The 25093-nt window shown below is 49.5% G+C and overlaps 1 protein-coding gene across 3 annotated transcripts in view; it reads right to left on the bottom strand.

Annotated features, from left to right (window-relative positions):
- The window catches only part of uba1 (ubiquitin-like modifier activating enzyme 1), a 416000-nt gene extending 397854 nt beyond the window's left edge, over positions 1 to 18146 (bottom strand). For 2 of the 3 annotated variants that reach the window (XM_072472934.1, XM_072472936.1), the window contains exons 1-2: positions 17950 to 18146; positions 6214 to 6280 (exon numbers count right to left, since the gene is read on the bottom strand). In XM_072472934.1, coding sequence (XP_072329035.1) covers positions 6214 to 6269 — 56 coding nt within the window. In that variant the 5' untranslated portion in view covers positions 6270 to 6280; positions 17950 to 18146. Of the gene's footprint in view, positions 1 to 6213; positions 6281 to 17945 lie in introns of all 3 variants that reach the window. The other variant, XM_072472935.1, reaches the window with a different exon arrangement.
- Positions 18147 to 25093: the final 6947 nt, after the last annotated feature.

Raw genomic sequence — 25093 nt, 5'->3', positions numbered from 1 at the left:
TTTTTTACAAATATGCCAGTTTTGTTCGGAAGATTGGACCCCTGGAGTGTCCATAACCATGTTTTTGACAAGGCTACGAGAGCTAGCCAAATATTGTGAATACAGAACTTTGCTTTCTGAAATGCTGTGCGACCGTTTGATCTGCGGCATAAATAACATGGCTACTCAGAGGAAGTTGCTAGCCGGTCACCCCCGACCTTCATCAGGCCGACCAAATTTCACAATCCTGCGAAGGTGCTGAGAGGGGAGTGCAAGGGGATGGAGGAAAACACCCGAGGACTGCCGCTCCCCCCCCCCCCCCCCCACCAACATGGACCGGGTACCATAGGGGCCAGGTCCATTGGTAAAGGACCAAAACGTCCCAACGGAATACCTCCTCAGAGTCTGTGGAAGGGGAGCCTGGGCGTTCTGGGGCATGTAGACACAGGGGGTGCAAGGAGTGCAAGGCACAAGTCAGCCAGTGGCCCTGGCGCCACATCAGAGGTAGGCGCCAACCGAGGGCTTGCACCTTGTAGCTGGACCATGCAGAGGAGGAATGCATGGAACCATAATGACTCCTGTGGTTTACGGACAACAGTCGGTGCGGATTCCGTTGATCATAGTCAAGGGACATGGCCTCAGCCTTCTAGGCCTCGATTGGCTAAAATGCCTATACCTGGGCTGCCAGCAGATTTTCCAAATGGGATCTGTGGGCCTATACGAAGTGCTGGGAAAACACCCTGAGGCCTTCCAACCAGAACTGAGGAAAATAAAAGGGGCCATGGCAAGGATTCAGGTCGGACGCACAACCAAGGTACTTCAGGCCTCGCCTGGTCCCTTTGTTTGCCAAAGTTGAGCCCTATCTCAGCCGGCTCGAAGAACTCTGAATCATTACACCAGTACGCTTGCCGATCGGGCGGCAGCGATGGTCCCGGTACTCAAACCGGATAAGACGGTCAGATTGTGTGGGTACTATATGTGTAGCCATCTGGGATGGCCACGTCTCTCGGCAGAGCATCCTACCTCTATCAAGGTTGTTGTCTCCCACATGGATCATGGAACCTGGATCCTCACCCTCTCACTCTAAGTTAATCTCTAACCACAAGGAGATTTTTAAAAAAAATTCATTAATAGGATGTGGGCGTCGCTGGCTGCGTCAGCATTCTTTACCCAATAATTCACTCCAATATATCCCACTAACTCCCACGTTGCAGTTACAACACACCGCCTATCTATCAGTCTATCCTTATTCACTTCGTTGATGAATTAACTAATTACTAAGTTCGAAGGTGGATCAATTGAAATTACGGAGTCCCAACTTGGGGACTGTTGCTCGTTTTAGCCTTAGTTTTATTAGCTCTAATTCTGTAATCTTTGCTCATGAGTCACCAGGTATCTTTCTGATACCGCCACGTGGTTCAAGTCCAAGTAATGATTAATAATGCAGCACACCGCTTAGTAAAAGTTAAATAAACGATCATTTATTATATACAGCAATAAATACTTATACAATAATCCTACTTCTAGACTACCTACCAACCACTAAAGGCCAATACTTAACTTTGGTGATGGCCTACCAGGTCAGGGAAACGAATGGTCTTTCGAATTGGGTCTGAGCCTGCGGGATTCAAAGCTGGTACAAGTCGATAGTCAGGAGCGCCTATCTGGTAGTGATCGCAGGAATAACACTTACAGTTTTCTTGTCGAAGGGTCTCGAAGGTTGCGAGCAGGAAGAGAAGGGTCGAGTTGAACCTGGCCCCTATTCTTATAGTCCCCAGGGGCTTCCCACCTCTCGGGACGGACCTCGTACCTGGTTCCAAGTGATTGGACTTGGTCCCAATCACTTGGTTCGATATGCTCCAATAATGGGGCGATTCCTTGATCGAGGGGTGGTCGTTTACCTTTCTTTGTCTCAGCCCCTGCTGGCGCCCTCAGGTCTGGATCGGCTTTATGTTGCTAATGTGTAGCAATTGTTCCCTGGGATGGCTGCTTAATATGCAGATGGCTGGGTTGTTGTGATGTTGATGGCTGCAGGAATCGGTCTGGGCCGATTTCCCCAGAGGCGAATACACTGTTTTACCTGCAGCTGTCCGTTTGAGTCCTGTTGGCTGATTTTCCCATCAGCCTCTTCCGTTCGCCATTTTAGATCGGGGTTTGACCATTCTAATTGGGAATCAGCCATTTTAGGTGGCTACAGGACAAAGGAGGATTAACAAACACTCAACAGCTACTGGACGTAGAAAGAATAAAAAGCAGCACTTCATTCGTCTTTCGACCAAAATTTCTGACTTTATCACTCGGTTGACAAAGAACAGTGGTTAGCGCTGCTGCCTCACAGCTCCAGGAAGCTAGGTTCAATTCTGGCCTTGGGTAACTGTCTGTGTGGAGTTTGCACTTTCTCCCCTTGTCTGCGTGGGTTTCCTCCGGGTGCTCCGGTTTCCTCCCACAGTCCAAAATATGCAGGTTAGGTGGATTGGTCATGATAAATTGCTCCCAAGTGTCCAAAGATTGGGTGGGGTTACGGGGATAGGGTGGGAGATTGGACCTATGTAGAGTGCTCTTTCGAAGGGTCGGTGCAGACTCGATGGGCTGAATGGCCTCCTTCTGCGCTGTAGGGATTCTATTCTACATGTTAAGTACGTGTTCAATCAATTCACTTCCGATGTTAAAACAGCACATAGGGTAGAGTTTTAAGGATGGCGAGTGCCCGAGGCGCACAGCCGCCGACTCTCAAACTCGCATTACCATTTAACGCCCCTTATTGGCAGCGGGCAGGATTTCCAACCACCCTTGGAAGGAAGTCCAACCTCGAAAGCTGCCGGCCAAACCCAGCCAGGCACAGCGCTGCAGTGGCCCGAAGCAGTACTGCAATCTTCTGCCTGGGACTAAGTCCCGGGGGAGGGGGAAAAATGTAACCCCCTATCAACACCACAAAAAAAAAAATCATCTCATCATTATCACATTGTTGCAGCTTGCTATGCGCAAATTGGCTGCTGAGTTTCTACATTTTAAAAACTACTGTGTGAAGAACTTGGAAAGCTTATGGTGTTCATGAGAAGTGCCGTATACTTTCTTTACTTTCAATCTCCTCTCTTCCACTGTTTACATTCCCTTGCTATAATAATGGGTACAGTTTAGCCCAAACTAGCAGTTAACTGCTTGTTTAAACTCCCAGTGTACATCCCCGGACCAGCCTGCTCTCGGTCTTCCTCAGCCAGTTCCTGATGTTTCTGAGAATTAGGCATCAAAATTCCTGGACAACTCTGGACTGTTAAGGTCATATTTCTACACCACAAGTTTCAACTGGTGCTGTGTTGGGTAAATTTTGGAGTGGCTGATGAGCTAACATTCCTACCCCCTCCGTTGTTGTTCTCTGCTCAACTAGTGACTGGTCTACTGCTCCGACAGGTTTTGCAACTTCAGGTAGAGTCTGGTCACGGCCAGAGAGCCACTCATCCCGGCGGAAGTACCTTTCTCTGCAGCTTCTGTATCTTACGGTCACCTCCAACTTCATCATCTATTTTGTTTCTGCCCTGCAACCAATCCTACACACTTCCCAGGTTTCATTCCCATGGAACAATCTCCATTGGTGTGTTCTCCAATACCCTAACCTTCAAATGACTTCACTGAATGTGCCGGCCTCACTGGAGTGGGAGTTTCCTGTTGCGCCCTTGACTGGAAATCTTGCCCGAGGGCAACGGCCCTTTAAATGGTCGGTCAGATTTTCCATCCCGCCGGTGACTATCCCGCAACGGTGAGACTGGCAAATTTACACCTGTATTGTCTCTGAACGTGGACAAAATTAAAATCACTGCCCTATGCCAACAATCATTGTCCTATGCCAACAATCGCTGCCCCATGCCAACTCCATCCTACCTATCTCAATTTTATCCCGCCGGAAACTCCTGACTTTACCCTGGATTTCGCCCCCCCATTCCCGTCACCTCTTAACCGGCATTGCTTTGAATTTGCGAGCATGAGGCACGATCAATTGGACAAAGACGATAGTTGAATCCAACTGAGGCTTTATTGCTATTAGATGTGTGGCCTCCCACAGCAGCTGGCGAAATGGCTGCTGGCTGGAGGACATGCATATTTATACCCTGCCTCCTGGGCGGAGCCAGCAGTCAGGGACTACCAGCGAACCTGTAGTACAGGTCCTACCGTACATCACCTAATACAGGTGCAACAGTGGTTTACCACAGAGCACTACACTCAGAGCCTCTTACTCCATGGTTTTCATTTAAAAAATGGACAGAGTCACAGAATATCACCCTCAAAGCACCTGCAAAGGATCCTGGGACGCATGGCATTCCCAAGGATTGAGCGGAGTTAGTCAGTCATCAAAAATCATTGGCCTGAATTATTATTTTTTTTTTTTAAAAAGAGAGGTAAATGACATTGAACATACCACATAAAAACAGGCTTTGGATCCAATCAGTCATCACAATATTTATACACACCCCAGGTTCCTTCTATCCTTCCTTTTCTAACCGAACAGCAAAACTCTGCAGAAGCCTTCTTCCTCATTTGCTTAACTAGTTTTACTTTGCATGCGGTTTTACTTGAAAATAGGTCTGTACTATTTGTCTCAACAACTACTTGTGGTCGTGGGTTGCCTCACGACTTTTTTTGAAGAAAGAAGTTTCTCCTCAACACTCTTTGATTTCGGGGGTGGCACAGTGGTTAGCACAGCTGCCTCACAGCGCTGGGGACCCGGGTTCGAACCCGGCCCTAGGTCACTGTCCGGGTGGAGTTTGCACATTCTCCCCGTGTCTGCGTGGGTCTTACTCCCCACAACCCAAATGTGCTGGTTAGGTGGATTGGCCATGTTAAATTGCCCCTTAATTGGATACTCTCAAATTTTTTTATTTTTTTTTTAAAACACTTTAATTTCTGTTGCTGAATGAAAACACAATATTTTCATATAAATTCAGGGAACACATTTAATGAAGAAAGTAACAAATTTAGTAACAAATTAGCATGGTTTGGTTACAGAAGTTGATTGCTGGAAAACTAGAGACATGCGTCAAAGGTGTGACAGTCATCAGGGCAGCTCACAAGAAACCGCCAACAGTAATGGGGGAATGACAATTTATTTGGTCACACGTCCCTTTTTTCAGCAAAGTAACAACTTATTAAGTGACTATAAACCACCGGGCCTCACTGGAATCCATGAGAAACTTCCAATAGTTATAAAGGACAAATCTAACAGATCACATTCTTTCTTTACAGGTAGCAGTCTAATTCTTATTTGAATATCTCAATTGAACCTGCCTCCACCACAGTCCAGTCAGTGTATTCCAGACCTGAACCGCTCGCCGAGAGAATAGGTTTTTCCTTTTTTTTGTCTTTTTGTAAAATAAATTTAGAGTACCCAATTCATTTTTCCAATTAAGGCGCAATTTTAGTGTGACCAATCCACCTAGCCTGCACGTCTTTGGGTTGTGGGGGCGAAACCCACGCAAACACGGGGAGAATGTGCAAACTCCACACGGACAGTGTCCCAGAGCCGGGATCGAACCTGGGGCCTCGGCGCTGTGAGGCAGCTGTGCTAACCACGGCGCCACTGCGCTGCCCGGGTTTTTCCTCAAATGGTTCTTTCTCCTTTTGCCGATTAATAATAATCTTTATTGTCACAAGTAGGCTTACATGAAGACTGCAATGAAGTTACTGTGAAAAGCCCCAAGTCGCCACATTCCGGTGCCTGTTCGGGTACACAGAGGAAGAATTCAGAATGCCCAAATTACCCAACAGCACGTCTTTCGGGACTTGTGGGCGGAAACTGGAGCACCCGGAGGAAACCCGCGCAGACACGGGAGAACGTGCAGACTCCGCACGTGACCCAAGCCGGGAATCGAACCTGGGACCCTGGCGCTGTGAAGTCATAGTGCTGACCATTGTGCTACCGTGCTGCCCATGGTTCTACTATGGTTCTTTCTCCTTTTGCCGATTACTTTAAATCTGTGCGCTCTCATTCCCAATCCTTTCACAAGTGGAAACAATTTCTTCCCATCTACTCTGTCCAGGCCCCTCGTGATTTTGAATTGTCAAATCTCCCTCCGCCTTCTTTTCTCCACAGAAAACATGCCTGATTTCTCCAATCTATCTTCATAACGGAGATCAGTCTTGTTTGCCCACTTGACTGTCCTGTTCCTCACCTCTATCTAGTTTCCATTCTGCCAGCATGTTTCTTTTAACCAGAGGAGTTTGCTTTACGCCGAGTGTACTTACAATTGCCTGGAATAGAGGCCTTCATCGATCTCTGTGGAATTCTCATTAGTAGCCATGGTCTGCAAGTCTGAGGAAAGTAGAGATAGATTTTGTCAAACGCAGAATTTAAACTGAACTCTCCTTCCTGGTGAAGGGGAAATAGAAAAGTTGCATTTATATAGCACCTTGTGAAACAACACTGTACAGGGCTGAGAATGACCACTTTGGTCCTTTTGGCTGGCCAGACAGAACATCCAACTCAGGACATCCCAATGATCATTCTTTTCTTCACAAATGCAAAATACGACAAATGCTGAAAACTGGAATTAAAATTGGAAATGTTGAAAACACTCAATAGGTGTGGCAGTACCTGTGGAGAGTTAAGGTGTCAGGTTGTGTCATTTTATCAAAACTGGAAACATTGAGCGAGCAAAATGAGGGAGGACAGAGACAGTGAGAAGGGATGGAGTGGGAAGGACTAAAGGTACAATGTGCGATAGGGTGCAAGGTAGGAGAGTTCAATGACAACAGGGATGATGGTTCAAGGCAAAACAAAATGGACAAAAGGTGTCAGCGTGGTGGTGGGGGGAGGGGGGTGGGGGAAGTGCGGTGTAAATAGAACCATTGGCTGATGCTGTAATGAAAAAATGGCGGTAGAGATTCAGATCTGAAATTGGTGAACTCAGTCAGTGTTGAGCTGTAAAGTGTTGAGCTGATAGATGGGCTACTGTTCCTCAAATTTTCATTAAGTTTCACTGGAGCAGCGTAGGGGGTCAGGGACAGAGAGGTCAGAGTAGGAGAGGGCGGAGAATTAAAACCACCGGGGATCGGAAGGTCAGGGTTCGAATTCTCAGACTTTACAAAAGGGGGTTTTAAATAGCAGTCGGTCACCCAATCTGTGTTTGGTCTCCCTGTATTGAGGAAAGTGCACTGGGAGTTGCAAAGACAGTCTGGCTCTGGTCATTTGTGCACCCCCGCCCCCCCCCCCCCCCCCCAGCCTCCCTCCTTCCCCTAGCCTCCCTCCCCCCTAGCCTCCCTCCCCTCCCCCCTAGCCTCCCTCCCCTCCCCCCTAGCCTCCCTCCCCTCCCCCCTAGCCTCCCTCCCCTCCCCCCCCCAAGCCTCCCTCCCCTCCCCCCCCTAGCCTCCCTCCCCTCCCCCCACCTAGCCTCCCTCCCCCCCCTAGCCTCCCTCCCCCCCCTAGCCTCCCTCCCCTCCCTAGCCTCCCTCCCCTCCCTAGCCTCCCTCCCCTCCCTAGCCTCCCTCCCCTCCCTAGCCTCCCTCCCCTCCCTAGCCTCCCTCCCCTCCCTAGCCTCCCTCCCCCCCCCAGCCTCCCTAGCCTCCCTCCCCCCCCAGCCTCCCTCCCCCCCCAGCCTCCCTCCCCTCGCCTCCCTCCCCCCCCAGCCTCCCTCCCCTCGCCCCCCTCCCCTCGCCCCCCCTCCCCTCGCCCCCCCTCCCCTCGCCCCCCCTCCCCTCGCCCCCCCTCCCCTCGCCCCCCCTCCCCTCGCCCCCCCTCCCCTCGCCCCCCCTCCCCTCGCCCCCCCTCCCCTCGCCCCCCCTCCCCTCGCCCCCCCTCCCCTCGCCCCCCCTCCCCTCGCCCCCCCTCCCCTCGCCCCCCCTCCCCTCGCCCCCCTCCCCCCGCCCCCCTCCCCTCGCCCCCCTCCCCCCTCCCCCCTCCCCCCTCCCCTCGCCCCCCTCCCCTCGCCCCCCTCCCCTCGCCCCCCTCCCCTCGCCCCCCTCCCCTCGCCCCCCTCCCCTCGCCCCCCTCCCCTCGCCCCCCTCCCCTCGCCCCCCTCCCCTCGCCCCCCTCCCCTCGCCCCCCTCCCCTCGCCCCCCTCCCCTCGCCCCCCTCCCCTCGCCCCCCTCCCCTCGCCCCCCTCCCCTCGCCCCCCTCCCCTCGCCCCCCTCCCCCCGCCCCCCTCCCCCCTCCCCTCGCCTCCCTCCCCTCCCCCCCCCTAGCCTCCCTCCCCTCCCCCCCCCTAGCCTCCCTCCCCTCCCCCCCCCTAGCCTCCCTCCCCTCCCCCCCCCTAGCCTCCCTCCCCTCCCCCCCCCTAGCCTCCCTCCCCTCCCCCCCCCTAGCCTCCCTCCCCTCCCCCCAGCCTCCCTCCCTTCCCCCAGCCTCCCTCCCTTCCCCCCCCCAGCAGCCTCCCTCCCCCCCCCCCCAGCCGCCTCCCTCCCCCCCCTCCCCCAGCCTCCCCCCCCACCCCCCCACCCCCCTCCCTCCACCCCACCCCACCCCACCAGCCCCCCCAGCCCCCCCCACCCCACCCCCCCAGCCTCCCCCCCCCACCCCACCCCACCCCCCCCACCCCACCCCCCCCAGCCTCCCCCCCCACCCCCCCCACCCCACCCCACCCCCCCACCCCCCCAGCCCCCCCCCACCCCACCCCACCCCCCCAGCCCCCCCCCACCCCACCCCACCCCACCCCCCACACCCAGTCCCCTATCCCACCACCGCATCCTCCCTCCTTTGCTTGACCATTGTTGGTTTGTTTCCAGCCAGCTAGGCCTCATCCTCTGGAAATCCCTCCCCCTTACAGCCTTCCTTAAAACCAGCTTTGACAAAGTCACCCAGACTCAAAACGTTAGCTTCCTTCCCTCTCCACAGATGCTGTCAGACCTGCTGAGATTGTCCAGTATTTTCTGTTTTTGTTCCTTCAAACCTACCTTTTCACCAAACTTGTGGTTACCCATGTTTGTGATGTATTTGGACTTTCATAAAGCAAAGTCCCACATTATAGGTTCGCGTCCAAAATTAAAACGCATGGGATTGGGGGTAATACGCTGGCATGGATTAAGAATTGATAAGCAAACAGGAAACAGAGTAGGAATAAATTGGTCTTTTTCAAAGAGGCAGGCAGTGACTAGTGGGGTCTGACAGGTATCAGTGCTTGGGCCCCAGCTATTCACAATATACATCAAATGATTTGAATGAGGGAACCAAAAGTATTTTTCTAAGTTTTCTGACAACAAAAAACTTGGTGGTAATGGAGTGCTGAGGAGGACATTAAAGAGGCTTCAAGGTGATGTGGACAAGTTGAGTGAGTGGGCAAATACATGGAGGCAAATGCATAAATGTGAAGTTATCTACTGTATCCTGAAAAAAAATCAATTAATTAAATGAAACTTTCCCTGCTGTTGTGGTTGGATTTGAACGTCTCTGGAGTACTAGTTCAACAGCATAGCCACTATAACCAGTTGCACCTCGACCCAACACTACCCTTGCTGAGTGTGGCTGAAACAGCGCAGAGCACAGCTTGAACCTGGGATTTTCCTGGTTCCACGCGCAGTTCAGTGGCTCGCTGTCCCTTATTAGTCACAACGGCACAGAAGGAGGCCATGCAGCCCATCAAGTCCATGCTGTCCAATGAGCAATCCAGTCAGTCCCAGTCCACCCCCATAATCCTGTAAATGTATTTCCCACAAGCGCCCATCCGATTTCTCTCTGAAATTATTGATCATCTCTGCATCCCACCCTCATTGGCAGCGAGTTTCGGGCCATTATCACTTGCTGCGTGAAATATGTTCTCCTCACATTCCAAATAGTAAATAATAGATCATAACTGGTCATCTGTGCTGTGTTTAATTCAAATACTGAATTAAATGTAGGCTCAGTATCGCACAAAACTGTGGTCGGACTCCACATGAAGAAATATGATGCATTTTAAACAAGGCATCTTCATAAACAGATTGCCAAGAGGCAAACGTTAACCATTACAGTTACCTGGGAGTTGATCCTAGCACTAATGCAGAATGACTTCATAGGAATTGCTAAACATTCAATAAAGTTAAGAAACACAGTGAGAACAACCTCCATTAAGTATTGTGGCACCAAAACTGTTCTTAACTTAGATTACCCAATTCTTTTGTTTTAATTAAAGGGGCAATTTAGCGTGGCCAATTCACCTACCCTGCACATCTTTGGGTTGTGGGGGTGAAACCCACGCAAACACGGGGAGAGTGGGCAAACTCCACACGGATACTGACCCAGAGCCGGGATCGAGCCTGTGACCTCGGCGCCATGAGGCTGCAGTGATAACCACTGCATCACCGTGCTGCCGGAGACCCACGCAGACATGGGAAGAATGTGCAAACTCCACACGGACAGTGACTCGGGGCCGGGATCGAAACCGGGTCCTCAGTGCCGTGAGGCAGCAGTGCTGACCACTGCACCACCGACTGCCCACAGCACCAAGACTGTTCAAAGGTTTCTTAGACAGGACCTTGGGATCTCTACCACCAGACCATATATGAGCAGCATGTTGTGGCAAGTGGATCCAAAAATCAATAGGGTACCATTTAACAGATAAAAATCATAGCATTATAAATTTTAAGCTCAGTATGGAAAAGGATGAGGTGCAATCCAGGGTAAGAATAATTAAAAGGGCAAGAGGGCAAACTTTGGTGGAGTGAGAACGCATCTGGCCCAGGTAAACACAAATCAAAGACTAGCTGGCGCAGTAGCAATGCTTTAAAGATGAAATGGTTCGGGTAAGGTCGAAGATCGTTCCCACGATTGGGGAAAGCAGAACAAACAAAAGCCAGAGCTCTCTGGATGATGAAAACCATAGAGAGGGAGATGAAACAGAAAGTAATAACCAGACTGATTGCAGAAAGTTCAAAAAGAAAGAATAAAGAGCAAAGACGAGTCCAAGAAGAGACCAACATGAAAGGTCATCCTAAAGGCTTCTGTAGGCACCTAAATAGTAAAAGAGAAGATGGGGCCAATTATGGACCAGCAAGGCAGGGGAGTATATGCAGTGAGGCATCTGTCCGTGCCGAAGGAAGATGCTGTCAAAGACTTAGTGAGAAATTAGGTAGCTGAGACAATTAATAGCTAAAAAGGAGATATTAGACTCACCGGATCAGATGCATCCAAGGACTCTGGGGAAAGTGAGAGTGGAAATTGCTGAGACGCTGGTCGTAATCTTAAACCCCCCAAAAACAGCGGAGCCAGATTGCTCTGGACAACTGCCAATGTTACAACCTTATTCAGTAAAAGTGCAAGGACAGACTCAGCAACTACCTGCCAGTCAGTTTAACCTTGTCAACAAAGCTTTGAGAAGCGATAATCCAAGACAAAATTTACAGTCACTCAGGTAAATGTTCATCGATTAAGGAAAAGTAACAGACATTTTTAAAGGGAAGTTATGTTTAATTAGCTGGAGTTCCTTTTGAGGTGACAGGGATGACTGATGGAGTTAACGTGTTGGATGTGGTGTACCTGGACTTCCAAAAGGCATTTGTTAAGATGACACATCACAGACCTGCCAGTGAAGTGAAAGTCTCGGGAGTAAAAGGGACAGTGGGAACATGGATATGAAATTTGCGGAGTGATAAGAAACAGAGAACAGTGATGAACAGTTATAAAAGTATTATAAGACACTACAACTGGACTATCACACAACCACAGAATTGTTACAGCATTCAGTCCACACCAGCGCTCCAAAGGAGCATTAGGAGTGCCATTCTCCTGCCTTTTCCCCGTACCGCAGCACAAGTAATCATCTAATACCCATCTTAATGCCTCCTGAATGGCTCGATATAATCTGTCTCCACCACACTTCCAAGCAGTACATTCCAGACCCCAGCCACTGTGTGTGTGAAAAAGCTATTTGTGTCACAAATAGGTATACATTAACACTGCAATGAAGTTACTGTGAAAAGCCCCTAGTCGCCACACTATACCGCCTGTTCGGGTACACGGAGGGAGAATTCAGAATGTCCAATTCACCTAACAGCACGTCTTTTGAGACTTGTGGGAGGAAACCAGAGCACCCGGAGGAAACCCACGGAGACACGGGGAGAACGGGCAGGCTCCGTACAGGCAGTGACCCAAACTGGGAATCGAACCTGGGACCCTGGCGCTGTGAAGCCATAGTGCTAACCACTGTGCTACCCTGCTGCACACACTCCAGGATGGTTCAAGGGATGGGTAACTTCTGTTGTGCAGATAGACTGGGGCAGTTGGGACTGGTTGATAGGAGATTTGGTCAAGGTATTCAAAATCATGACAAATCTGGACAGAGCAGGTGGTGAAAAAATGCCCCCATTGGTGAAGGCATCGGCAACCAGAGGCCACAGATTTAAGGTGAATGGTAGACTGAAACCAACGGTGGCATGAAGAAAATCTTTTTAATTCAGCTTTAAGATCTGGACTGCATTACCCTAGTGTGTGGTAAAGGAAGAGTCAATTGGGGCTTTCAAAAGGGAACGGAGTTATTATTTGATGGGGAAAACATTTGCAGAGCTAAAGGACTGGAGAGCGGGACTGGCAAAGTCATCGGGTTTTACAGCACAGAAAGAGGCCCTTCGGCCCATAGTATCTGTGCTGGCCATCATGAACCCGAGTCCTCAGCGCCGTAGGCAGCAGTGCTAACCACTGTGCCACCCTGAATTTATTTATTCTAATCCCATTTTCCAGCACTTGGTTGGTAGCCTTGCATGCCGCGGCAATACAAGTGCTTATCTCAATGTTTCTTAAATGTTGGGAGAGTTCCCGCCACTGTCAATCTCTCAGGCAGCAAATTCCAGATTCCCACAACCCTCTGGGTGAAAAGATTATCCTTAAATCACCTCTAAATCTCCTGCCCATTACCTTAATTCTGTGACCCCTGGTCATTGACCCCTCAACTAAGGGGAAAACATTCTTCCTATCTGCCCTATCTATGCCCTTCATAATTTTGTATACTTCAATCATTGTGTATTCCCTTGTCTTGTTAGTCCTCCAAAAATGCATCACTTCACACTTTTCAGGGTTAAATTCCATTTGCCACTGTTCTACCCATCTGACCAGCCTGCCTATATCATCCTGTAATCTAAGGCGTTCCTCCTCGCTATTTACACCACCAATTTTTGTTTCATTTGCAAACATTGATCATACCACCCACATTCCTGTCTAGATCATTAATGTACACAACAAACAGCAAATGGACCCAGTACCAATCCCTGCAATATACCAACTGGACACAAGCTTCCCACTCATAAAAACAATCTTTGACCAACACCCTCTGCCTCCTGCCACTAAGCCAATTATGGATCCAATTTGACATAGTGCCCTGGACCCCAGAGGCTCTTAACTTCCTGATCAGTCTCCCATGTGAGACCTTGTCAAAAGCCTTACTGAAGTCCACACAGACTACATCAATGGCATTGCCCTCATCTATACTCCCAGTCCCCTCCTTGAAAAATGCAATCAATTTTAGTTAGACATGAACTCCCCTTCATAAAGCCATGCTGACTATTCTTGATTAATCCTTGGCTCTCTAAATTAGATTAATTCTATCCCTCAGAATTTTTTTCGATATTTTCCCTGCCATTGATGTTAGACTCGCTGGCCTTTAATTACCCGGTTCTTCGCTACTTCCCTCCTTGAATAATGGCACCACATTAGGGGATAGTTTAGCACAGGGGCTAGTTTAGCACAGGGGCTAGTTTAGCACAGGGGCTAAATCGCTGTCTTTTAAAGCAGACCAAGGCAGGCCAGCAGCACGGTTCAATTCCCGTACCAGCCTCCCTGAACAGGCGCCGGAATGGGCTTTTCACAGTAACTTTTGAAGCCTACTTGTGACAATAAGCGGTTTTCATTCATTTTAATTTCATTTCATTTTCATTAGCCGTCCTCCAGTCCTTTGGCACCTCACCTGGGGCCAGAGAGGATTTGAAAATTAGCATCAGAGCTCCTGCAATCTCCTCCCTTGCCTCACACAGCGACCTGGGATACATCTCATCTGGACCTGGGGATTTATCCACTTTTAATCCCATTAAAATCATTAACATCTCCTCCCTCTCAATGCAAATCTGTTCAATTATATCACAGTTCTCCCCCCCCTCTCCTTTCTATCCCTACATTGTCATTTTCCATAATGGACACAGATGCAAAATACTCATTTAATACCTCATCTACATCTTTCAGTTCCACACACAGATTGTCACTTTGTCCCTTAAAGGGCCCTATTCATTCCCTGATTATATTTATAAAACACCCTGGGATTCTCCTTTATTTTGCCCACAAGTATTTTTTCATGCCCCCTCTTCGCTCTCCTGATTTCTTTTTTAAGTACCCCCCTCCACTTTCTACTCCTCTCGTACATCCACTGTTTTGAGCTCCCTGAATCTGCCATAAGCTCCCCTTTTTCCTGACCCAATCCTGTATTTCCCTCGGCATCAGGGTTCTCTAGACCTTTTGGTTCCACCCTTTACCTTTACAGAAACATGGTGGCTTTGTACGCTCTCTATATCCTTTTTGAATGACTCCCACTGCTCTCATGGGTGGCACGGTAGCACAGTGGTTGGCACGGTTGCTTCACAGCGAAAGGGTCCCAGGTTCGATTCCCGGCTGGGGTCACTGTCTGTGTGGAGTCTGCACGTTCGCCCCACGTCTGCGTGGGCTTCCTCTGGGTGTTCCGGTTTCCTCCCGAAAGACGTGCTGTTAGGTTAAGTGGACATTCTGAATTCTCCCTCTGTGTACCCAAACAGGGGCCGGTGTGTGGCGACTAGGAGCTTTTCACAGTAACTTCATTGCAGTGTTACTGTAAGCCCACTTGTGACATTAATAAAGATTATGTCGATCTTACAAGTTACTTCTTAATTTGGCCAGATCCTGTCTTATTCTATTAAAATCAGCCCTCCCCAATTCAGGACCTTTACTTCCAGTCTACCTTTATCCTTTTCCATAAGTACCTGAAAGTCTTATTGAGTTATGGTCATCGTCATCAAAATGCTCACCTGCGTTGACACCTCCACCACCTACACAGCTTCATCCCCTAAAACTAGGTCAAGTCCCTCCCCCTCTCTTTTAGGACTATCTATGTGCTAGCTCAAAAAGCTCTCCTGGATGCACTTGTCAGAATACTGCCACTTCTAAGCCATTCACACATTGCCTATTCCAATTAATATTGGGGAATTTGAAATCACCTATTAGTACCCTATTGTTTTCACACTTCCCTAAGATTTGCCAACATCTCTGCTCTTCTATCTCTCCCGGACTGTTTGGGGGCCTCTAGCACACTCCCAGCAATGCAATTGACCCTTTTTTGTTTGTAAATTCCATCCATATGGCTTCAATTGACGTATCAGCTCTCCTCACTGCACTAATTGACTCCTTGATGACTATTATGACACCTCCTCTCTCTCCCCCCCCCCCCCCCCCCCACCCCTGTCTCGCCTGAAGATTCTATACCCATGAATATTGAGCTGCCAGTCCCGCCCCTCCCTCAACCATGTCTCTGTGATAACAATGCTATCATTCTCCCATGTGTTAATCTACTCCCGCAGTTCATCAGCCTCACCCGAACATTCCTGGCATTAAAATAAATGCCACCCAGCCTTGCCATATTCCCTTGTGCCTGAACATGTCTCTACTTCCTCTGCCTTCCAGACTGACTTGGTTTATCTCCTATATTTAGCTGTGCATCACCCCCGACTCTACCTCCACACGGTCACCCACCCCCCTGCCAAATTAGTTTAAACCCCGCCCTCCCCAACAGCACCAGCGAATCTCCCTGCAAGGACATTGGTCGCATTCAGATTCAGCTTCCCATTCAGTGCACCTCTTTAACAGGCCTCACCTTCCCCAGAAACAGAACTAGTGATAAGACCATAAGACATAGGAGCGGAAGTAAGGCCACTCGGCCCATCGAGTCCACTCCACCATTCAATCATGGCTGATTTCAACTCCATTTACCCGCTCTCTCTCCATAGCCCTTAATTCCTCGAGAAATCAAGAATTTATCAACTTCTGTCTTAAAGACACTCAACGTCCTGGCCTCCACCGCTCTCTGTGGCAATGAATTCCACAGACCCACTACTCTCTGGCTGAAGAAATTTCTCCTCATCTCTGTTCTAAAGTGACTCCCTTTTATTCTAAGGCTGTGCCCCCGGGTCCTAGTCTCCCCTGCTAATGGAAACAACTTCCCTACGTCCACCCTATCTAAGCCATTCATTATCTTGTAAGTTTCTATTAGATCTCCCCTCAACCTCCTAAACTCCAATGAATATAATCCCAGGATCATCAGACGTTCATCGTATGTTAGGCCTACCATTCCTGGGATCATTCGTGTGAATCTCCGCTGGACCCGCTCCAGTGCCAGTATGTCCTTCCGGAGGTGTGGGGCCCAAAATTGCTCACAGTATTCTAAATGGGGCCTAACTAATGCTTTATAAAGCTTCAGAAGTACATCCCTGCTTTTATATTCCAAGCCTCTTGAGATGAATGACAACATTGCATTTGCTTTCTTAATTACGGACTCAACCTGCAAGTTTACCTTTAGAGAATCCTGGACTAGGACTCCCAAGTCCCTTTGCACTTCAGCATTATGAATTTTGTCACAGTTTAGAAAATAGTCCATGCCTCTATTCTTTTTTCCAAAGTGCAAGACCTCACACTTGCCCACGTTGATCCAGGATCTGAAACCCTCCGTCCTGCACCATCTCTTCAGGCAGGCACTGATCCACTCTATCCTCCTATTCCTACTCACTAGCACCTGGCACTGGGCGCAATTACAGCCTTTGATGTCCTGCTTTTCAATCTGCTACCCAGCTCCCTAAATTTTGCGGTAGGACCTCGTCCCTCTTTCTGCCTCGGTCATTGGTACCAATGTGAACCACGACCTCTGACTGTTCACCCTCCTCCCTCAAGAATGTTGAGCAGCCCTTCAGTGGCACACTTGACCCAGACACCAGGGAGGCAACACACCGTCCTGGAGTCACGTCTGCGGCTGCAGGCACGCCCGTCTGCGCCCCTCACTCATCGAGTCTCCAACCGCTATTGCTCTCCAACTCTGACAGTGCAGCGGAGCCCCCCCACAATGCCCCTTCTTCTGACTGATGGTCACCTATTCCCTCTCTGACTGTGCACCTCCCCCTCTGACTGTGCACCTCCCTCTATGACTGTGCACCTCCTTAGGTTGCGGGGTGACCAATGTCTGAAAGTGGGCTACCCAGGAACCTCTGAACCAGGCGGTTGCACCTCTGTGCCTCCAGCCCACACCCAGGCATGGATAGAAAGGGCCGAATGGCCTGCTGTGCTGTCACCAGTGAGGCTGGCACATCCACCCTGTCAAGAAGAGCGGGGGGGGGGGGGGGCGGGGGGGCTCACAATTCCCGGTCTGGGAAAAATAAATAAAATAACAATTGATGCTTGAAGATTCTGCATGGACAGAAACACAGGAGGAATGTAACCCTTGAGCAAAAGAGAAGTTGGCAACAATACTGGCGCACTTCCTACAACCTAAACGGGAATGAAGCACAAAAATCTCCCCCCCGCCCCTCTTCGTTTCACTTTCATTTTCAGACATTTCTACTGTCAGTTTCATTTCATTCCTGGGCATAGCCGTTACATTTATCTAAATCATGCCAGGGGAGAAAGAGAGAAACCTTGTTAAATGTCACTCGGTTATTGAATTGAAGAAATGTGTTGTTACACCCCTTATAAATCTATGGAGTTTCAGTTCATTGATTCAGGTTATTGGGTAATAGAAAATGCACGGACTCTCCTCTCTCTCCAATTACTGATCCACTCCACTGCACATTGATCACTGCGGCGCCACCCTCTTAAACTTAACACGGTTACCAACCAAACACAATATGACCCGGTTAAACGGGCATTTGGGAGGGGGGAAAATAAGCATTCGAGCAAATTTCAATTGAAAGTTTATCCTTTTCACTTGCATCTCGGAAATCAATCACTCCACTTGTCAGTTTCTAACCTGAACTTCTCATGCCTGCTTTCATATCTAATGGGGTTTTAAACACACCTACTTTGGTTTCAAACTCCAGCTGATAACTTGCAGTTGGCTCCCGCCACCAAGTCTCTGTGGGGCTCACCCGGCACTGGATCTCGAAGGTGTTACCGACTGCAGCTGTCACACCGGGAAAGGTGCTCCCGTCCCTCGGCGACCCTGCAAACTGCACCCAGCGATCAGCCCAGTGACACCAGCTCGATTCGATCCGGCACAGATCTGCGCACCAAAAGCTTCCTATCGGGCTCCGAGCCCCTTAAAAGGGCAACACAGCCTGGGCAGCTGCTGCACTGTGTCCAAATTCAATCTGGGATTAGATTGTGGGACGTACGATGATAGAACTGGGGATTTACACTGAGTGATGGGTGTAGGATGAGGGTGGGGGAGGCATCATAGAATTCCTACTGGCATCACAGAATTCCTACAGTGCAGAATGAGGCCATTCGGCCCATCGGGTCTGCACCGAGCCTCTGTAAGAGCACCCTACCTATGCCCACTCCCCCGCCCTATCCCCATGACCCCACCCAACCTGCACATCCTTTGGACACCAAGGAGCAATTTAGCACGGCTAATCCACCTAACCTGGACATCTTTGGACTGTGGGAGGAAACTGGAGCACTCGGAGGAAACCCACGTAGACACAGGGAGAAGATGCACACTCCACACAGACAGTCACCCGAGGTCGGAATTGAACCTGGGTCCTTGGCGCTGTGAGGCAACAGTGCTAACCACTGTGCCACCATACCGCCCCATCGACATGAGGTCAAATGCAAAAGATTTTCATGAGGGAGGAGGAGAAACGTCTTTGCAAAAATCATTGAGAGATTCCAGTGCTCTCTTCAAGGACTGTTGATTGAAGTGGAAAGATGGCCTCAATATTATCTGAACACTGGAGACAATGGAATATAAAATCCATTCCACACCCCGGTGGGTTGTCAGGTTAAAATCGGGCCTCATGGACCTGATAGAAACAATGTCCAGGGGTACGGGCAAAAGACAGGGGAATGGCAGTGAAGCCATGATGCTCGTTTTGGAGAGACGGTGCAGACACGATGGACCGAACGGCTTCCTTCTGCACCGTAACAATTCTGTGATATGGCAAAATTCAAAATTGGATTAAATTGATGGAAGAAGGAAATGGGGGGGGGGGGGGGGGGGTGTTGGAGGTACAGGGTGTGTAATTCCAGCATGGGGTGAGACATATTCACGGGCTGGCTGGGTTGAATAAATAGTCTGTTCCCATTTTGTTATTTCCCTGTGGTTAGAAGGAGTTATAGAAAGCATAGAACCAAGAAAGCAGCATAGAAAGCATCCTATCGGGCTGCATCACAGCCTGGTATGGCAACTGCTCGGCCCAGGACCGCAAGAAACTTCAGGGAGTCGTGAACACCGCCCAGTCCATCACACAAACCTGCCTCCCATCCATTGACTCCATCTGCACCTCCCGCTGCCTGGGGAAAGAGGGCAGTATAATCAAAGATCCCTCCCACCCGGCTTACTCACTCTTCCAACTTCTTCATTGGGCAGGAGATACAGAAGTCTGAGAACACGCACGAACAGACTCAAAACCAGCTTCTTCCCCACTGTCACCAGACTCCTAAATTACCCTCTTATGGACTGATTTCATTAACACTACATCCTGTATGGTTCATCCGATGCCAGTGCTTATGTAGTTACATTGTATATGTTGTGTTGCCCTATTATGTATTTTCTTTTATTCCCTTTTCTTCCCATGTACTTAATGATCTGTTGAGCTGCTCGCAGAAAAATACTTTTCACTGTACCTCGGTACACGTGACAATAAACAAATCCAATCCAATCCAATCATGATTTAGACTAAGAAAATTACCACAATTCATTGACAGGCACAATGGAGGCTGATATTCGAGGAATTAATTGTTGGAAGTTTTGTCCTTGGGATGAAATTCTAGACTGACCATGTCTATATTGTCATGATTCATGAAATCAAGAAGTTACTTTCATGACCTGACAACCATCCGTCACTAATACCATTTACAAACAGCCTCCACGCTCATTTATCCCATTTATCTCATTCTGCCGCCATTGCCAACTTAGCAATAATTTCAAAGTATGTAAAGGTGTTTCCACAATGTGATAAGCTTCTTATATAAATGCAAGGCTTTCTCCTTAATTATCAGTAAGATAGAAATTCTGAGTAAGCGCCTTCCAAACAGGGTTATGAACAGAGAAAATAGGAGCAGGGTCTGGCCATATGGCCCCTGGAACCAGCTTTGCCATTCAAGAAGCTTACAGCTGATGTTCTATCTCAATTTCACTTCCCTACCTTACATCCATGCGTGGTCCTGCAGCGCACTGGTTCGCGTCCCTGCCTCTGAAGCAGAAGCTCCAAATTTAAGTCCCACCCAAGGACCCAATGGGCAAGGAAGGTGCGTTCATAATGTGGCCGGACAGGTCGAGTATCAATCTGCAAATCCTTCCAACACACACCAAAATGGTAAGATCGGGAGAGACTCTGGGTCAGCCATGTCATGGAAAGAAAGTTGGAGACTCGGCCATCACTATCCAGAGGTCCAGACTACAACATGTGTGTAAAAAGTGCAAGCTACCCCCGCAACTCAGAATCCTTGCGTGAACTGTAACCGTCCACCTGCGACCCAGTAGTCCTGATTCCATTACTGCCCAGAAATCGAGCAATCTCAGGCTTGAATATATTTAGTGATTCACATCCACAGCCCCCTGGGTGGAGAATTCCAACGATTCACAGCTCTTTGAATGAAGAAATGTCTCCCCATTTCAATCCTAAATGGCCACCCCTTTATCCTGTAACAATGACCAAGTTCTAGACTGTCCAGCCATGGGAAACCACCACTCCTCTGCTACGCTGCCTATCCCGCTAAGAATTTTACACGTTTCAAAGAGATGACAAACTGAGACAATTTCATAGTTGAATGTCGTAACGCAGAATGCAACAATGTTGACATTAGTTTGGTGCGCACCTTGATTTTAATCTGTATCAATTTCAGTTGTGTGACGAGTTTTAGGAACATGGGGGACAGAGGCTTAGGCCATTCGGCCCCTCAAGGCTGATCCTCCGCATCAATGTCATTTTCTTTATTAAAAAACGTTTTTTTAATTTTTCCAATTAAGGGGCAATTTAGCGTGGCCAATCCACCTACCCTGCACATCTTTGGGTTGTGGGAGTGAGACCCACACAGGCACGGGGAGACTGTGCAAACTCCACGCGGACAGTGACCCAGGGCCGGGATCGAACCTGGTTCCTCGGCGGCACGAGGCAGCAGTGCTAACCAGTGCGCCGCCCCTCGATGCCATTTTCTTGCACTACCCCTATAATCCTTGATATCTTTAATACGCAGAAATTTATTTTCAGCCTGTCGAGCTGATGTAATTTACATGATAATTACTATTGAGGTTATAAGCATCCTCTAAGTCACTAAAGAGATGACCACTTTAAGAGGTGGAGCTTACTGTAAGCAGCCAAAGTCCAATTTCTTTGAAAACACGGGGAAGTGAATCAGAACAGAATGTGAAACTGAAATTGAAATTCAGGACTCCAAAGGACTGCATTTAATGGAGTGCAAAGCTTATTTGAAGCAAATGTGGAAATTTCTGCCCGGCTGAGGAAGTTTTCATTCTCTGTGTTTATTTAAGGGAAGATGGGAAGAGCCGAGACTAAAATGCAATTTCCAACTATTTAATTTCCAACCTTGGCATTTCTCTCTGCTCCCTGGCCCAGTGCCAGTGTCAACCTTGCTGAGGCATACGGGGTAATTCTCATAGATCTCTCCCCGTAAGGAAGTTTACCCCAAATGACATTTCCCAGCACCGCAGCACCTGATGTGCGGAAGGAACATTTGTTGAGTTTTCATATCCGCACTGTCTCCGGGGCCCTTTGGGGATTCACCAACACCCTGGAGCTCCAAGTGGGTAGTTCCTGATTTTTGCTGATACAAAAGATGTCAATTTAGACCAGTGATAGGCAACCCCGCAAGATTGAAATCAGGCTTGTTCCCGAACCATGACCCTCTGAATGAGATTAAAAACATTTAATTATTTTAAAACATTTTCCAATTAGGGGGCAATTTAGTGTGGCCAATCCGCATACCCTGCACATCCTTGGGTTGTGGGGGCAAAACCCATGTAGACACGGGGAGAATGTGCAAACTCCACATGGACAGTGACCCGGGGTCAGGATCGAACCCGGGTCCTTGATGCCGTGAGGCAGCAGTGCTAACCACTGCGCCACTGTGCCACACCAAAATACATTTAATACACACCGAATGCTTCAAAACAAGTTATAGAAAATGCATAATATTTGCATATTAATAGAAGTGTCAACTTCGAATGATAAAGTAAAAAAATGTTTTACACTTTGGACACAGAGGGAGTGCATGGCTCTCACAGTCAATGTTGTGAGCCATCATCACGCACCTCACTTCACTTTCTCTTGCTTTACGGGCAAATCACTTCAGGCCCACCGGTAGGAAAAAAGCTACATGGGCGGAAATCAGCAGAATGTGGCAACCCTCCACATGGGCAGCGGTCGACAAAATATCCCCTGGGCCGCACTCAGAACTCTGATGGGCCGCATGTGGGCATGTGGTAGGATGCCCACCATCGATTTAGCCCCTAGCAGAGTTGAGGAGTTCATCAGCAATAACTAGAAAGGATGGTTCCAGAAGTAAAATTTGAAAATGTTGAACTGGAATGTGCTCTGTTGACACCTTTGTGTACACTTTTAAATTTCTTATTCTGGCGTTCAAATCCCTCCATGACCTTGCCATATCTCTGCATCCTACTCCAACCCCACATCCCTCCGAACTCTGCATACCCCCAGTTCCGATCTCTGTGTATCTCTGATTTTCTTCACCTTCTGGACCCTAAACACTTGGAATTCCCTCCCTTCCCTTATCCTTTCCACCTCAATCCCTTAATTCACCACTTAAAATCTCTGTCCAAACTTCTCTTAATATCACCATTTGTCTCTGTTAAATGGTGTCTGGTTCCTCGTTTGAAGTGCTGTGGGATTATGGGAAAGGACGATGCAAATACAAGTTGTTTTTGCCACGCTCGGGTTTGATCAGATATTTGAACCTGAACACAATGCAGGAGCAAGGGCCACAGCCTGATCTTCAGTGTCAGGCTTGTGGTATGAGCTTTATTGCCTTGGCACAAGGGTAATATACAGATGTACAGTAACTGAATGGTACATAGTAGATAAAAATAAACACTACTTCAGGTTAAACTAAGGTTGTAATAGGATAGGGGTAATCTTTATTAGTGTCACAAGTAGGCTTACATTAACATGGCAATGAAGTTACTGTGAAAATCCCCTAGTCGCCACATTCCAGCGCCTGTTCGGGTACACTGAGGGAGAATTCAGAATGTCCAATTCACACTTCCGGTTGCGGCGATGACCAGCTAAGCCGCACGTTTCGGCGGCTCCAGCTCGAACGGACCTTCGGGCTCTTTTAAGAGCCCCAACGGGAAATTTTTTCGGGACGAAACCTGGTGTGGGGTGAGACAACAGGGAGTCCCCCCCCCCCCCAACGAAAAAGAAAAATATCGGTGGCGGCGGCCAGATCGCGAAGAATCCTCAAGGACAGGGGCAGAAGGGAAAAGGAGCAAGATGGCGGCGGAGGGAGCCCAGGCGACATGGGGGCCGGACCAAGATTAATTTTTGAGACGGTGTGTGGAGCTGCTTAAGAAGGAGGTGCTGGCCCCGATGCTACAAGCAATTGAGGGGCTTAAGGAGACACAAAGGACCCAGGAGATGGAGCTCCGTGTGGTGGAGCAGAAGGTGACGGACAACGAGGACGAGATCCTGGGCCTGGCGGTCAAAATGCAGACGCACGAGGCGCTCCACAAAAAGTGCATTGAAAGGATTGAAGTCCTAGAAAACAGATCACGGAGAAAGAACCTTCGGATCCTGGGTCTCCCCGAGGGAGTGGAAGGAGCAGACGGCGGGGCTTACGTGAGCACGATGCTATGCTCGCTAATGGGAGCTGAGGCCCCCTCGGGCCACTTGGAAGTGGAAGGGGCCCATCGGGTCCCTGCGAGGAGACCAAAGGCGGGAGGACCACCTAGGGCGACGATCGTGCAATTTCATCGCTTCAATGACAGAGAGGTGGTTCTGAGATGGGCCAAAAAGGTACGGAGTAGTAGATGGGAGAATGCGGTGGTACGGGTGTACCAGGATTGGAGTGCGGAGGTGGCGAGAAGGAGGGCGAGTTTTAATCGAGCCAAGGAGGTGCGACACAAGAAGAAGGTGAAGTTCAGGATTTGTTGCAGCCGGCGCGACTGTGGGTCACGCACCAGGAGAGGCATCACTACTTCGAAACGGCGGAAGAAGCATGGACCTTCATTAAAAACGAGAAACTGGATCAGAACTGAGGGACTGATGTTGGAGGGGAAATGACAATGCTGATGTATATATAGATGTAAATTGGGGAGGGGGGGACACTGAGAAATGTGGGCGCCGGTGGGGGGGAAGAAGAGACATAGGCGGGGGATGGGGAATGGGAGTGGGGCGGCAGAGGGAGCTGCGCCACGAGGGGCGGGACAGCTCTAGAGAACACGGGGCTTATTGTTCTTGTTCCCGTGCCAGAAAGTTGATGGCGGGAAGATAGGCGCAAGGTGGATGGGAGTTCCCCGCACGGGGGGGTCAAGGAGAGAGTGGGAGAAGCCGGGGTCAGTTGAAGTCAGCTGACTTTCGGAAGCAATATGGGGGGAGTAAGCATGCTCGATGGGGATCTAGCGGGGGGGGGGGGGAAGGAGGATAACTGGGTTGCTGCTGCAGAGATCGAAGAGGAACTGGTAAAGGAAAAGGTGGTTGGGACGGGAATGCGCCGCCTGGGGAACGGGTGGGTGCGCGGAACCGGGACGTGGGACTGGCCCAGGGAGGGTGATGGCTAGTCAACAGGGGAGGGGGGCAGGCAGCCCCCCAGTTTGGCTGATCACGTGGAACGTGAGAGGCCTAAATGGGCCGATTAAGAGGGCCCGAGTGTTCGCGCACTTGAAAGGACTGAGGGCAGACGTGGCCATGCTTCAGGAGACGCACCTGAAGGTGGCGGACCAAGTTATGTTAAGGAAAGGATGGGTGGGACAGGTGTTCCACTCAGGGCTGGATGCAAAGAACAGAGGGGTGGCCATACTGGTGGGGA

This window comes from Scyliorhinus torazame, chromosome 13 (genome assembly GCF_047496885.1).
Source record: "Scyliorhinus torazame isolate Kashiwa2021f chromosome 13, sScyTor2.1, whole genome shotgun sequence".
In the NCBI taxonomy this organism is placed as follows: Eukaryota; Metazoa; Chordata; class Chondrichthyes; order Carcharhiniformes; family Scyliorhinidae; genus Scyliorhinus; species Scyliorhinus torazame.
The sequence above is the reverse complement of the archived record's forward strand: the minus strand, read 5'-3'. Positions and strand labels throughout refer to the sequence as shown.